Source organism: Sorex fumeus, unplaced genomic scaffold, assembly GCF_029834395.1.
Source record: "Sorex fumeus unplaced genomic scaffold, SorFum_2.1 ptg000010l, whole genome shotgun sequence".
Classification (NCBI taxonomy): Eukaryota; Metazoa; Chordata; class Mammalia; order Eulipotyphla; family Soricidae; genus Sorex; species Sorex fumeus.
Window position 1 is genome coordinate 25,126,667 of NW_026606067.1, and position 14,638 is coordinate 25,141,304.

At 58.7% G+C, this 14,638-nt stretch overlaps 1 protein-coding gene across 2 annotated transcripts in view; it reads left to right on the forward strand.

Annotated features, from left to right (window-relative positions):
• The window catches only part of KCNH1 (potassium voltage-gated channel subfamily H member 1), a 68,487-nt gene that overhangs the window by 15,638 nt on the left and 38,211 nt on the right, over positions 1–14,638 (forward strand). The window contains exons 3-6 of one of the 2 annotated variants that reach the window (XM_056110500.1): positions 689–795; positions 3,218–3,346; positions 4,120–4,238; positions 12,578–13,051. In XM_056110500.1, the coding sequence (XP_055966475.1) occupies positions 689–795; positions 3,218–3,346; positions 4,120–4,238; positions 12,578–13,051 (829 nt within the window). The remainder of the gene's footprint in view (positions 1–688; positions 796–3,217; positions 3,347–4,119; positions 4,239–12,577; positions 13,052–14,638) is intronic. The other variant, XM_056110501.1, reaches the window with a different exon arrangement.

Consider the following 14,638-nt stretch of genomic DNA (forward strand, 5'->3'; position numbering starts at 1 on the left):
TCCTGCTTTTATTCTTGACAGCACGAGTTGTAAGGGTATGTGTGTGTTCATGTGTGTATGTGATATACACATGTGAGCATACGTATGGTGTCGTGTGCTTCTGTGTATGTGGTATATGTGCATGCCTCTGTGTGTGTGTGTGTGTGTGTGTGTGTTTCTGTTGGTTTGTGTGTGTATGTGGTATGAGTGTAGCATACTGATTTGTGCTTATATGCATGTGACAAATGTGTGTGAGTGTATGTATGCTACACGCATGTAGATGGTCATATGTAGTGTATGTGTGTTTGTGTGTTTCGTGTGTATAGAATAGGTATGAGAACGCTTATACACTTATGTGAGAGTGTGTATGTGAGTATGTGTTTACGTGCCTGCATGTCATGGGCATGCTTATGTGCATGTACACTTGTTTGAACCCACAAGGTGCCAAGCACAGTATGCACATGTGCTTGTCTGTGTGACTGTTTGCCTTTTGTGTATGCATGTAAGCGCATTTACGTGTGTGAGCATGTGCACACATGTCTGTGTATGTGTGCGTGTTTGTGTGTTCCTGTTCATGTGTGGGAGTGTGTGCATGGCAGTGCCGCAGCCCAGCAGACAGATGATCCTTAGTTGGGGAAGTGTTCGTGTTCCAGGGCAGTGTCCCCACACTGTGCCCGTCCCTGTGCTGATCGGCTCTGTTGCTCCTCAGCTTCATGTACGGGGAACTCACAGACAAGGACACCGTGGAGAAGGTGCGGCGGACGTTCGAGAACTATGAGATGAATTCCTTTGAGATCCTCATGTACAAGAAGAACAGTGAGTAGCAGCCAACACTCTAGGCCCTGGCTTCCTCCTGAGGTTCCCATGTGTTGACTCCCCGCTCGCCGTACCCCTGCACACTCCTCACCTCACCCCTGCACATCCCTAACCCGCCCCTCACCCCAACCTCCAGTCCTCACCCCAGCCCTCGCCCTAACCCTCACCCCACCCTTTCCTCACACCACCCCTGCACACCCCCTCACCACACCCCTGCACATCCCCCACCCCAATCCTTCATATCCCTTCATCCCAGTCCTCCAACCACCCCATCCCTGCAGTCCCTCACCCCGCCCTCTACACCCGCTCATCCCAACCCTCCACACCTTCTCACCCCAACTCTGTACCTCCCCATTACCCCAGCCCTCCATGCCCCCAGTCTTCCGACCCTGTCTCCCAGAACATTGGCACACTCGATTTTGGGTAGCATCTGCCTGCACTGGTCCAGACTTCTCCCTGTACTGAGGGGACTGGCATCTGCACTTGCCTGTCCAGAAGGCACTGGACGGAGACTGGTGCAGACCCTGGGGTCAAGGAGCAGAGGGGAATGAGCTCTGCTGGAGGACAGCAATCCCTTCAGGAAGAGAGGGAAAAGGAGGTGAGGGCCCCAGGGAGGAGTCAGAGTGCTTTCCTCCCAGAGGAACCCGCTGCCCGGAGTCTGGGAAAGGGCTGCCTCAGGACAGGAGACTGGGCCCTTCCCAGGTGAGAGCCCAGGAATTGGCAGACGTGCAATCAGACCCTGGGACCCAGACCCAGTCTGAGAGGTAGATGGAGATTGGACCAGCTGGGGACCGAGAGATTGTGTGCAGCTGACTTGGGTTCGGAACCCTCCGTCACATATGGTCCCCCACCTCCACCAGTGGTTATCCCTGACCATTGCTGGGCGTGGCCACCAAACAAAAGCAAAGCCAGTAGATTGGATGCAGCAGACCTGACCCAGCTGAAGGGGACAGGAGGTGCCCACATGGGGCTCCCGTGTCAGACCCGCCCGTGAGTGGACTTCGAAGCTTCCAAGCTGAGGGGCATCTTCTGGTCTCACTTCAGGACAAAATCCTCTCTTTGGGGTGAAAGGGCAGCCTTGCCTTCTGTCCCCCCAGACCCTCCAGTGGCCAGGGCGTGGTGTGTCCTGTCACGTCCTGCTGCTCCTTGCATATAGGCTGTCAGGCAGAGCCTGGGCAGCTCCGCCCCTGCTGCTCACTGTGGTCCTGGAAGTGGCTCTTTTTCCAAACACCTTTGCTCCGGGAGACACTGGGATGTTTGTACTGCAGCTGGAAACCCCAGGAAGAAGCCGGACAGCGGCTGTGGCTGCTTCTGGAGGGATCTCAGAGGGCTAGGACTGAGGGGGAACCTGACCCCCTTCCTTCTGTACCCCCAAAGTGCTCCATGTGACCCTCTGAATGAGAGGCCCGGAGTCTCACTGCGGAGAGGGGTCTGCACCCTCTCACGTCTGTGAGGGCCCAGGGGAGAGCCCCAGGTGCTGTTGGGGGGCTCTTCCCAGGACTGAGACCCGGACTTTGTGATGCTGTGACTCCTGGGTTAAAGGAACATGGCAGGAGTGGCACCCGCCCGCACTCTGGGAGCCAGGCTCCCCCACGTGCCCCTGGAGGGGACTCTGAGGCCCTGCCTCAGCTGTGAGTCCAGCATGACTGTGAGTCCAGCACGAGCCCAGGCCGAGGAGAATGTCCCTGCTACATGCTGTTTGGCCTCAGGGGCGGCCGTGGCCCTATGTCTGGGCTGAATGATCGAGGCGGTCCTGGGAGCATTCAGCCTGCCCTCCCTCTGGCCAGGGGCCCTGCATGACCTGCCCCTCTCCTCTGTGTGTCCTGTCTGTTCTCCCAGGCCTGGGAGGGTGCCGGCACCCTCCTGCGGGCCATGCAGGGGCCCCTGGATGGGGCGCTGTTTGGACCCTGTAGTACTCGGGCTACTCAGCCTCCCAGCATGTGCTTGGCACCTCTCGAACCACAGCCCAGACTGCACCTGGTAGTGCTCTGGGCCGTTCTGTGCCGAGCACAGGAGCAGTGTGGCCTTGACCTCTTCACCGTCCGTCCAGCTCTGGTTACACATCAGTCTAGCAACAGGGGTGGGCAGCCGGCAGGCGCCAGGGAGCTGCAGGGCCCCCCGCGCTGTGCCTTGGTGGGCGCTCTGCTGGGAGGCCACTGCCTTCTCGTCCTCCTTCCTGGCCTCTCTTTGTGTTTTTCTTTAGGGGGGGCACTTTCTGCTCCGAATGGGGGTCTGACCGCCGTCTCCAGGGCTGTGGGGGTTTGGCCATGGGTGCTGGTAGGCCTGGCTGCCTTTCCTGTTCCCACAGGCCTAACTCCAGCCAGAAGAGTCTGGTGGTACAGGCGTGCCCAGGTGTGCGGGGCCTCTGTGCCAGTCTCCCCACCCTGAGCGTGCAGGGCTGACCCTCTTCCTCTCTCCTCAGGGACCCCTGTGTGGTTCTTTGTGAAAATTGCCCCAATTCGCAATGAGCAGGACAAAGTGGTCTTATTTCTCTGCACGTTCAGTGACATCACGGCATTCAAGCAGCCCATCGAGGACGACTCATGCAAAGGTATTTGGGAGGGCCAGGGCTGCCCCTCCATGTACGGTCCCTCTCTCCGTGTGCTGCAATTAGGACTCCCTTGGGGGCCTCAGAGGGGAGCACGAGGCTCTCACTGGACACACCCAATGTTGGGTTGTCCCTTGGGCACCAGGCCACCCCACATGGTCAGCTTCCAGCCCTGTGCAGGGACAGGAAGGGCGACCTTCTTGCTGGTCTGTGGCAGAGCCTGCTGCTGGCCATGGCCACTCCACTTTGCAGTGGGTCACCGAGGCGCAGGCATGCCGCGTGGGCGGCCGGCGCGCCCTCTGGGGGCAGAGAGGCCAGGCTCTCGAGCCTCCAGCTTTTGCAAGAGCAGACCTGTCCCCACAGGCACCCCAAATCCAGTCTGGCCCTGAGTCCTAAATCTGGGGCGGCTGCTGGGGCTGATGGGGAGGCACCCTGAACCCCCGAGTCAGAGACTGCACAGCAGGGACTGCCTGGCTAGGCTGGAGCTGGCAGGAGAGAGCAGGTTCTGACTCTGTGCCTTGGTTTCCCTGTCTGAGTAGTGGGACTAGCCTGCCCAGCTCTGTCCAGAGCCCCACGAGGATGTGTGTGTGTGTGTGTGTCTGTGTCTGTGTCTGTGTGTGCATGTGTGGGTGCTGAGGGCAGCTGTGTCTGTGTCTGAACAGTGGGTTCCAGTGGGTGCCCTGGACTTGCTCCCAGGACCCAGTGGCGCTGTCTGGGGTCAGGGTGGGTGTGTGCCTCAACTCTGCCTCTGACCTGCGGTGCCCTTGTCCCTGCAGGCTGGGGGAAGTTTGCCCGGCTGACCAGAGCGCTGACTAGCAGCCGGGGCGTCCTGCAGCAGCTGGCGCCGAGCGTGCAGCGGGGAGAGAATGTGCACAAACACTCCCGCCTGGCCGAGGTGAGCCCCAGCTCGGGGGAGATGCAGTCCTGCCTTCTCTGCCTGTCCCAGGGAGGCCACTCTGGGGCTGGTGCCCTCTGCGGGACACGTTCAGACTGGCCTCAGCGCATTTCTGTCAGTGGGGCCAGGCATGCTCCAGCAGGAACGGCCACTCTAGGGTGTGCGAGGGATCAGGTGGAGCTGACCAGGAGTGCCAGAAGTGTGGACCCCCATCTCAAGGGACCCCTCTGAGATGCCACCCCTCCTCCATGTGCTCAGCAGCCAGTGCTCAGTGGCCGTCTGGATTTCTCCTTTCAGTTCTTTCCCTCCCTGTTGGTGTTCAGAAGGATTCAGAAACAGATTCTGGGGGCTGGAGTGATAGCACAGTGAGTAGGGCATTTGCCTTGCATGCGGCTGACCCGGGTTCGATCCCCGGCATCCCATATGGTCCCCCGAGCACTGCCAGGAGTAACTCCTGAGTGCAGAGTCAGGAGTAACCCCTGAGCATCACTGGGTGTGACCGAAAAAGCCAGAAAAAAAAAAAGAAAAAAAAAGAAAAGAAAAAGAAAAAGCGATTCTGTGGCTCCCAGAGCAGAGTGACGTGGCATAGACCGCTGTGTGGGTTCAGGTGTTCAGATCAGCCAGGCAGCCACCACTGCAGCCTGCATTCTCACAGAACATCCTGGTTCCCTCTTTGTGGTCTAAAAGTTTGGTTTGGTTTTCATTTGTAAAATTAGTTCTTCACCAGATCTTCAAGTGTAGAGGAATACAGTGAAAAAAGTGAAGTGTTCACCGTTCCTCAGGTTTGCACCATACCCTGCAATCTTAGGGATGACTCTTGGTTCAGTGCTCAGGGAACACCCCACAGTGCTCAGGGTTGACTACTGATCACTCCTGTTGGGGCTTAGAGGAACTCTTTGTGGTGCCGGGGAGTGAGCCAGGGTCAGCCACTTGCTTAATATACTTTTCTAAAACAAAGATGTAGACATCCTGTATGATATATCCCAATTTCCTTTTTTTATTACATTTAAATCTGTTTGGGAATTTTCCTTGAGGTGCTTTGAGAGAAGAAACTCATTTTTCCTTCAAAGCTGCTGTGTCTGTCTGGGTGGCAGACCGCACCAGGTCCTGGAGGAGTCTGGATCTCAGGAATCCGGCAGGTCAGACCCGGCCCACGAAGCCTCCTTGCGGGCATCTTTTTTGGTTTTTCCTTTTGGCTTTTATTATTTTTTTGCGGGGGGCACACCTGCAATGCTCAGGGGTTCCTCCTGGGTCTGCACTCAGGAATCACTCCTGGTGGGCTTGGGCTGGTATTTTTGGCCTTAATTTAGAATTCCTCCAGAACATCAGAGAGGTTTCATCTGTCATAAAATAAGCATTTGTGTTTTCATGCTGTTTCCTTCCTCAGTCAGTTCCCAGTTTCTTCCTTTCACAGGCAGCAGTTTTACAAGTCAAGCTCAGAGCTCTGGAGAGTTCAAGCCCGGAACTTGTTTCTCTGCTGCTGGCGGTTGTGCGGTTTCGTCCTGTGGTTCTGTCCACAGGCACGCGTTGCTGTGTGCTTGTGGCTGTGCACACGTGGTCGCACGGTGCCAGTTTCCCACTGGCATCTTATCCTGGTTTTCTTCCGGAAGTGAGGAGAGCTTTTCAGAGTTGTAGAACCAGTCAGGTGGCTGTCCTCACTGTAAACACCTTACATAAGCGCAGCCGGCAGCCAGTCAGGACCCAGCCGAGAGCCGAGAGCCGCCCCTGTGCTGCTCCCATCCCCGAGGAGAGGCTCCCGCCTGGGTGTGCTGGCCGCAGTGGCTTCTCTGACAGGTCTGAGGAGCTGCCTGCCATCCCCCCAAGTGTCCTGCTCCATGTGTCCACCTTCCACGTGGCCCTCCTCCACGTGACCTTCCCCACAAATTCCTCCTCCACGTAGCCCTCCGCGTGGCCCTCCTCTACGTGTCTCCTCCACGTATTTACCTTGCACATGGCCTCGCGGGGCCCCCCTCCGCATGTCCACCCTCCGGTCCATTTTTGCTATCTGAGTCTCAGCCCCTCCTGCCTCCGGTGGCTCCTTTCTGTTGGCCCCAAGTGCTCCTGCGGCCGGGAGCAGGAAGGACGGCGTGTGTGGCGAGGAGGGGAAGGGGGCGGACACCCAGGGGGAAGAAACGGTCTGGCTCCCCTGCACCTTCGCTCTGTCCACACCGTAGCCAGGCCGCTCGGCTGGCTCTGCTCAGGTGCCGACCCCTTGTGCGTTCTTGTGGGGCTCAGAGGAACTCTGTGTGGTGCCGGGGAGTGAGCCAGGGTCAGCCACTTGGTCTGGTGGCACATGTTGAGCTTATGGTGGACTCACATGTCTGCTGCTTCTTTGGGCAGCCCCAGGTGCCTGTCATCTCCGGCTACTCCCAGATCATTGAGCCCTGACCTGCTCTGCTCACCACCCCCATCGGCCGACAGCTGGACTTTGCCTCATGAGGCATTCCAGGGGCCACCTCCCTTCTAGTACCTTCCTTGCCACGGGCCAGGGGCACTGAGCATTCTTGCTGCGGGGGATGTTCTTGATGTATGCAGTCTCTGACCACAGTCTTCCAGGAGGGCTGGGAGCCTCCAGGCTACACTTCCCTCGGACCACTGGCACCACACAAGGCCCAGATGGTGCTGCCGGGCATCCACGCAGCCAGTGAGGGAGAAGGTCTTGGTGGCCACTTCCTCGTGGCCCCCAGGAGTGGTGAGTCGCGCCCCCCGCCCCGTCTCTTCTCTATAACAGGCCTGCACTAGGGGCTGAAGTGTTCCCCAGAAGAGGGAAGGGGTCCAGGGGAAGGAGACTCCCCTCCCCACCGCTGCCCCAGGGGCGGTGCCCAAGACGGGGCCATGGTGTCGAGGCTGAGGGTTCGCAGCCCTGGTTGTTGTTATCTTCTGCAGAAGATCAAATACATCATGGAAAACGGCCTATAAATAGGTGGGACAGAGCCAGCAGGCGGTGGGGGTGCAGTCTTGTGGGTCAGTCAGAGGCTGACCCACACCCGAGCCTGTGCCTGCAGCCCTGGTGACCGGCCATGCCTCCTGCTCAGTTTCTGCCCAGCACTGTCCTCTCCTCCTGGCCACCAGTGCCTCGTTTCTAGGGGGTGTCTGGGTGCCGTGCTTGGAGGAGGGGAGGGCTCAGCGCCGAAGGGGTGCGCAAGGGCCGAAGGCAGCAGGGACGGGTCTGTGGGGGCTCAGGAGCCTGGTGGTGGGAAAGTGGAGAGGCCCTGGACCCCGCTCAGAGCAGCTCTTGTGCCACGGTGGTTGGAGGGGACAGCAGACAGGCCCCTGGGTCTGGGCCCCGCTGGCCAGCAGCACCTGCAGACGCCGAGTGTGTCCTCGGTTCTGGGGTGCCATCTTCCCACAGAGCAGCTGTGCCAGGGATCCCAGTGCGGTTTGCAAAAGAGCCCCCCGAGATGTCCCGTCCCCCTCGCCTGGGACGTTATTGCCCGTTTGACCTTCTTCGCACCCCCACAGGACACCCGCCGGACGTTAGAGCCCCTCTGGGTTTCCCCGGCCCCACAGCTTCGCTGCTGGCCCAGGTGGGCTCCTCCCCCACCCACGGGCCTACTGCAGTGGACGCCCCGCAGGGTCCTGCCTGCTCTCCCCGGCCTTCGCCCCCTCCTCTGCCTGGGCGTGGAGAGCTTGGGGACTGCGTCCTGGGGTCCCAGAGTCCCTAGAAGTGCCGGGCGTGTGGCTCCCTGCTGCTCCCCCGGCAGATGGTGCCTTCGTGCTTCTGCCCTCCTCTCACTCCTGTTCCCGATGCTTTTTTTCTTGTTTGCTTCTGGTGCCCCTCCTGGTGGGGCTCTGGGATTGAACTGGGGTTGGTGGTCTGCGAGGCAACCGCCTTCCCCGAGCTGGTCCTCTGCCCACTCCCTGACCATGCTAACCTTGGGAGGGAGCCCCGATCGCAAGCTGCTTGCTGGAGCTTCCCTCTTCCCACCAGAACCTTCACAACCTGCCTGTTCCTTTCGTCGCCCAGAACCCCGCCTGCTGGCCGGCTGGGCCTTTCTGGGGTTGACAGTGCACATATGCACACAGATCTGTCATCGAACTCCCTCCGCTCCTCCTGGGCAGCCTTCCTTTGCCTGTGGGCCTGTTCCACTCCCCTCTGAGCCGATCTGCAGGGGCTCAGCTTAGTGCCAGGAGGGCCCAACTCAACCCTGCCACTGCCCCACGGCTAGAGCCTGCCAAGTCCGTCCCCACCCCCAGCCCTGCTTGTGCCGCTCACGTGCTCACGCACCCACACATGCGTGCACTCTTGCCTGGAGCTGGTGGCCCGGCCTCCTGCCTGCGCTCAGCGTCGCTCCTGCTCCAGCTCTTGCCCCTCACTGGGACCCAGGGCATGGCACCGTGCAGGCCTCTGAAGCTGGGGGTCCCCGCCTGCCTGGCAGTGCCCAGGGGGGCCTGAACCTGAGCCCGGCAGCCGTGAGGCCAGTCCCTGCTGCCCTTCTGCTTTCGGGCTCCTCTCCAGGTGGGCCGTGACATGCCTGTCGTGGCCCGTGGGTAAAATACCCTCTTCTTCCACCGCGGGCCTCGTGTCCCCTTTGCAGGGCTGGCACGGTCTGGGCAGCCGCGCTGAGGGTCTGGGCCGGGAACTGGTCCCTCTGCCTCTGTCCCTGGGGCCGCCGCTCATGGACTCCGGAACGCCCACACGTGCCTGCCGTCTCAGTCCCAGTGCTGAGGCCCGGGCCCTCACGCACTGAGCCGTCTTCCCTGCTCGGAACATCTTGATCTCCGTTTCCAGCATCTCACGGTGTCCACTGTCTGCGCCCCGCGGTTTCCCACACCATAGCCTGAGTACTGCCGGGGGCTGCTGCCGGTGGGGCCGCGTGATTTGGGTGTTCACTGTAAAGAGGAAAGTGTAGTGGCAGGCCACGTGTCCCGGTGCAGTCACTCAGCTGTGGAAAGGATCCCAGGCACTCCCCAGGGATGTCTTGTGGAGACCATTGTGTGGTTCGCATACAGAAATAGCTTTTTATCTTTCTTCCTGATCTGGATGCCTTCCCTTCTATTTCCCTCCTGTACTGCAGTGTTAGAATCACACAGAAGAAGTGTAGCGTAGGCTTTTTCTTGATCACAGGGGCAAAATTTTCACCATTAAATCTGATTTTATTGGGATGGTATCTTTAGTAGTTGCTATTTGTCACATTGAAGGTCTCCACTCCTGTATTTTTTTTTCTGAGTTTTTATCACGAATGGGTGTTGGATTTTGTCGAAGGTTATCTCTACGTCACTTGATAGGGTTGCCGGGTTTGCCGCTGCGGTGAATGGCACTGATCACTTCTGGAGTATGGAACCAAGCGGTGGGCATATACCGCTCTCGTCATTCTCTTGACATAGCGTGCGATCCTGTTGGCCATTGTTGGTGAAGGAACCTTGCGTCTGTGGGAGAGACTGGTGTGTGGCTTCCTCCTCTCTCCTTTTGTTGCTCTGTCTTTGCCTGACTCACGCTTCCGAGTAGTGTGCTCGCTAACACAAAGAGCGGAGAAGCTCTCCCTCTGCCACTTTTGGGTGAGGATCATGGGAATTTGCTGCTAATTCTCCTCTTAAGTTCTCCTTCCCTCTCCCCCCCTCTGCTCTTTATCTTTATTACCTGTTAAAAGCACCTGCGCCTGCAGACTTCTGTGTGGGCAGTTTCAGAGTGATTCACTGAGTCTTCTGCTGCATTTTCTGAGCGCCATTTCCTCTGTGTTGTCAGATCCACGCAGTTGGTTGGACCTTCCACTGTTGCTGTTGAGTATCTAAAATGGACCTAGAGTTGTGTATTTTTCATTCATCAGATGGGTGACTTGAGTCTCTGCCTTCTCTTTTTTACAGTCTCGATGCAGATTTTCAGTTTTATTCTTGATATTTGTCCCCCAAAAGTGATCTCTGAGCACAGAACCAGGAGTAACCCCTGAACATTTTTTTTTGTTTTATTGATTCTTCAAAGACCACCTGTTCTCTTTCTTTCCCTCTTTCATTCTCTCTCCCTCTCTCCCCCATCTCCCTTTCTCCTTCTCTCTCCCTCTCTCCTCTTCTTTCTCTCTCCCTCTCTCGCCCTCCTTCCTTCTCTTTCTCTTTCTCTCCCTTCCTCTCCCCCTCTCTCCTTCTGTCCCTCTCTCTATTTCTCTCTCCTTCCCTCTCTCCCTCTCTCTCCCTCTCTCTCTCTCTCCCTCTCCCTCTCTCGTTTCAATGTTAGCAGCTTCTGCTCTTTATCATTTCCTCTTATCCTCACCTCGTTCTATTTTGACCTCTCCTCTGAGGTCCCTCGAGTGGGACTCACACTGCAGATCCAAGACTTCCCCCTTCCCTTGAGTAAACATTTTTTTTATTGTTTGTTTTTTGAGTCACACCCAGTGGTGCTCAGGGCTGACTCCTGGCTCTGTGCTCAGTCATCACTCCTGTTGGGGCTTGGGGGACCCTAGGGAGTGCTGGGGACTGACCCTGGCCGAGTAAATGCGAGGCGAGTGCCCTCCCCCGTCCTCTCTCTCCAGCCCTCCTTAAGAAAATATTTCTTGAGAATTTGCCTTTCATTGGCATTCCCCCCAATTTTGATCTGCGGTTTGACTTGCCCTGAGTTTACTGTGATCTAGGCCCCCATCCCCCAGCCCTTCTCCTTGGCCCACAGAGGGTTTGGCAGCGTGGCTTGGACTCGAGGCTTCTTGCTCCCTGTTGTCTCTTCCTGGGAGCAGTCGCTCTGAAGCTCGGTGCTGGTGTGTGTGTGAGGTTTGGGGGCACCGCCCGGTCTGCGCGGATCACCCCAGCTCCTCAGGGTGGTGAGTCTTTCAATCGTGGCCAGTGCTCCAGATTCTCCTTGCTTGTTTTGCGTTCTTGCAGAGTCGGGGAGAGGGGTTCCAGTGATTTATCAGACCCTGGCCTTCGGCTGCGCTCTCTGCGGTGCTTGCCCTCAGGCTGCCACCACTTCTCACCCGACTGCACATTCCACACTCCTGCTCAGAGCTGACCATTGCTCCTGTTTGGTCCTGCCTGCTCTGGCCCTGCCCTCTGCATCCTCCTGGGCCAGCCCTGGGGGCTCACCCCACCCCGCAGTGCTCTGAGTCGGGCCGGGATGTGGGGCCCATGTTGCTGGGCCAGCCCGATGGGCAGTGGAGGGCATTGCGCCTGCCTGTTGTGGTGATCATCAAGGCCACAGGGTTCGTAAGTGTGTCAGTGTTGGGAGAGTCCCTGACACCGTTGCCCCCAGCAGGTAAGAAGCACCTGCTGTTGTTTGTGATATCTTTTCAATTTGATTTTCCTCTTTTCATTTGGGCACCAGAACCGACAAATCTGCTGCTAACAGGGTTCCTGGCATTCAGTACCCCCATGCCAAACACCTGACCCTGTCAGCATTATCTACCAGGGACCCCTGACTCTCTCCTTGCCATCACCTCCGTGGCAGACAGTCTCGCTGGTCTGGGTGGTGTGCTCCATGACTCAGTGCCCCCATTCCTGAGCTGTCTGGATCCATCTCCAGTGCCAGCCTCATCCTGGAGTCTTGTCCTGGTCACATGGGCCCTGGGCTTCGCCATCATTCACCTTCCATGCCCCTGTCCTCTCGCTGTGCCCCCGACCCCAGTATGTGAGCTCCTCCAGTGTCTCTCTTTCTCCTGCCACTGACTTGGCTTAGCAACCCCGTCCCTCCAACCCAGCCATCACAGGCATGTGGTTTCCGAGCAGAAGCCTGGCCCATTGTGCCAGCAGATGGTCATGCCACATGCCACTTCTCGGCGTGTGCCCCCCAGACAGAAGCCTTTAAGGCAAAGATAGACGTAGAGCGGGGCTGGAGGGCAGGGCAGTTAGCGCAGCCGGCAATGCACATCGCTGACCTGGGTTTGATTCTTGCCATCCCATAGGGTCCCATGAGCACTGCCAAGAGTGATTCCTGATGGGGCTGGAGTGATAGCACAGCGGGTAGGGCGTTTGCTTTGTATGCGGCCGACCCAGGTTTGATTCCCAGCATCCGATATGGTCCCCCGAGCACCGCCAGGAATAATTCCTGAGTGCATGAGCCAGGAGTAACCCCTGAGCATCGCCGGGTATGACCCAAAAAGCAAAAAAAAAAAAAAAAAAAGTGATTCCTGAGTGCAGAGCCAGGAGTAACCCCTGAGCATCGCCAGGTGTGACCCAAACACAAACAGAGTAGATCACCACGTTCGCTGCGGCGCTCAGTCCCACGGCCAGGCCAGAGGAGCCACGGGACTCCGTGGATGATGGAGAAAGGGGCTGTAGCTTGTGTGCCCGGGGGTGGGCTGCAGCGTGGGTAGAGGAGCCACTAGCCTTGGTGCCCTGGGCTCACCCAGTCCTCTGAGCCGGGGACTCCCGGGAGCGTCGTGGTGCCTGACCGCTCTCTCTGGCCTGCTCGCGGACAGGTGCTGCAGCTGGGCTCCGACATCCTCCCCCAGTACAAGCAGGAGGCGCCCAAGACTCCGCCCCACATCATCCTGCACTACTGCGTGTTCAAGACCACGTGGGACTGGGTCATCCTCATCCTCACCTTCTACACGGCCATCCTGGTCCCTTACAACGTCTCCTTCAAGACCAGGCAGAACAACGTGGCCTGGCTGGTGGTGGACAGCATCGTGGATGTCATCTTCCTGGTGGATATTGTGCTTAACTTCCACACCACCTTTGTGGGGCCAGCGGGGGAGGTCATCTCTGACCCCAAGCTCATCCGCATGAACTACCTGAAGACGTGGTTTGTCATCGACCTCCTGTCCTGCCTGCCCTACGATGTCATCAATGCCTTCGAGAATGTGGACGAGGTTAGTGGCTCTGTGGGTGGCCTCGGGAAGAGTGGCTTTGCTGAGCAGACCCCGACACCCCTGGAGGGGAGAGAAAGCCAGGTACATGCCACCAGCCTCGAGCGAATGCCGTGGGAGACGGGCGGGGCATGCAGGGTGCAGGGCCTGCTGGCCATGGCCTGTCTGGGGCGGTTGCACGGGCCACAGCGGGTGGGGACGTGGCTGCTAGTGTCTGCCTGCTGGTGGCCCCTGTGTGGCTGACCTGGCTGTTTCCAGAGCTCACCTGGGCATCAATGCTGTCTACTCCTGTCCCCCACATGCCCTGCACTCCTGCCCTGTCCCATGCCCCACTCCTGTTTGGTTGTAAATGCTCAAAGCTTGAGTCGTTTGTTGGAGGGCTCCCCAATGTTGCTCTGGAGGGCCAGGATCCCAGTCTCCCGGCCGTGGCTTTTGCATAGGGGCCCACGGGTGCTGCTTGGGCTTCGCGGGGCCAGGGACCCCCAGGCTGTCCCAGGAGTCCCCAGAACCTTTGGGAATGGAAACTGCTCAGAGGCTGAACTGTTTCCCAGTCCCACGAGTCAGTTCTTGTGGTGAACAGCGGTGTTCAGGGTGGGGTGCCTGCCCCCCAGGCACAGACAGGGTCCTTCTGGGTCCTACTGCCTTGGGAGTGGGGTGTGGCCGGGGTGCTTAGGGCATGCTCAGACAGTTTGGACCGGGGCATGTAGTGACAGTCCTGCTGAGCCATGGCCAGCTCCCAGGTCGGCACGGCTGCTGAGTCACGGCAGGAGAGTCCGACTTGGCCTCCTCCCATATTCTATGGCCAGAGCAAACACTTAGTTCTGCTCTGCAGGGCTCTGCATGTGGCAGAGCCCGGCAACCGGTGCCCCGGGCTGCACACCCTGCAGGACCTGGGTCAGCCCCAGCAGGTCAGCCAGATCCTCTGGAATCAAGACAAGACACGCACAGAGAGTGGGCAGGACAGCTGGCCAGGGCCCTCAGCTTCCCCAGCTGAGGCAGGTGGCGGCCCTGGCCCTGGGCTTGACCTGGCGTGGCAGCTTGTGGACACCTTGTCTGTGGACCAGGGTAGATGCATCATTTGTGATCGTTGCTCTGTGGCCCAAGTCTCCCTGCGTGCGGCCAGTACACTGTGGGGTGGCACTGCCTGTGGTTTAGATGGATCTGTTGGGAGCCTCCTAGACCCACGTGGTTTCCGAGCAGAGGCCCGGCCCATTGTGCCAGCAGATGGTCAGGTTATGGTGGCCGACTGTGTGTGTGTGTGTGTGTACGTGACAGGTGGGTGGGTCAGGGCTGTCAGGGGCTCTACAAGCACAGGGACCCTGCCTGACAGCCCCCAGCACGCAGGTGGAAACCTCAGGAGCCTGCGTGGAGGCTCACAGAGCAGCCCCGGGCTGCCTCCCTGGCTCTGCTGTGTTGGGGACAGCAAACTCGGGTCCGTGTCCAGAGCGTGCTTCTGGAGACACTCCCAGCTGCCTGTGTGCGAGGGTGGGGGCGCCTGTATCTCTGTCTGCCCTTCCCTGCTGAACCCTAGCTCTGGCAAAGACGAGGCTTGGACGGGGGCACGGATGGCGGGAGGGGGTACATGTCCTCATGTCTCACTGCAGGCCTGTCTGTGCCCTCTAGGTGAGGTCTCTGGGAAGAGTGGGTACTGTGTGAACTCAGCAGCTCCCC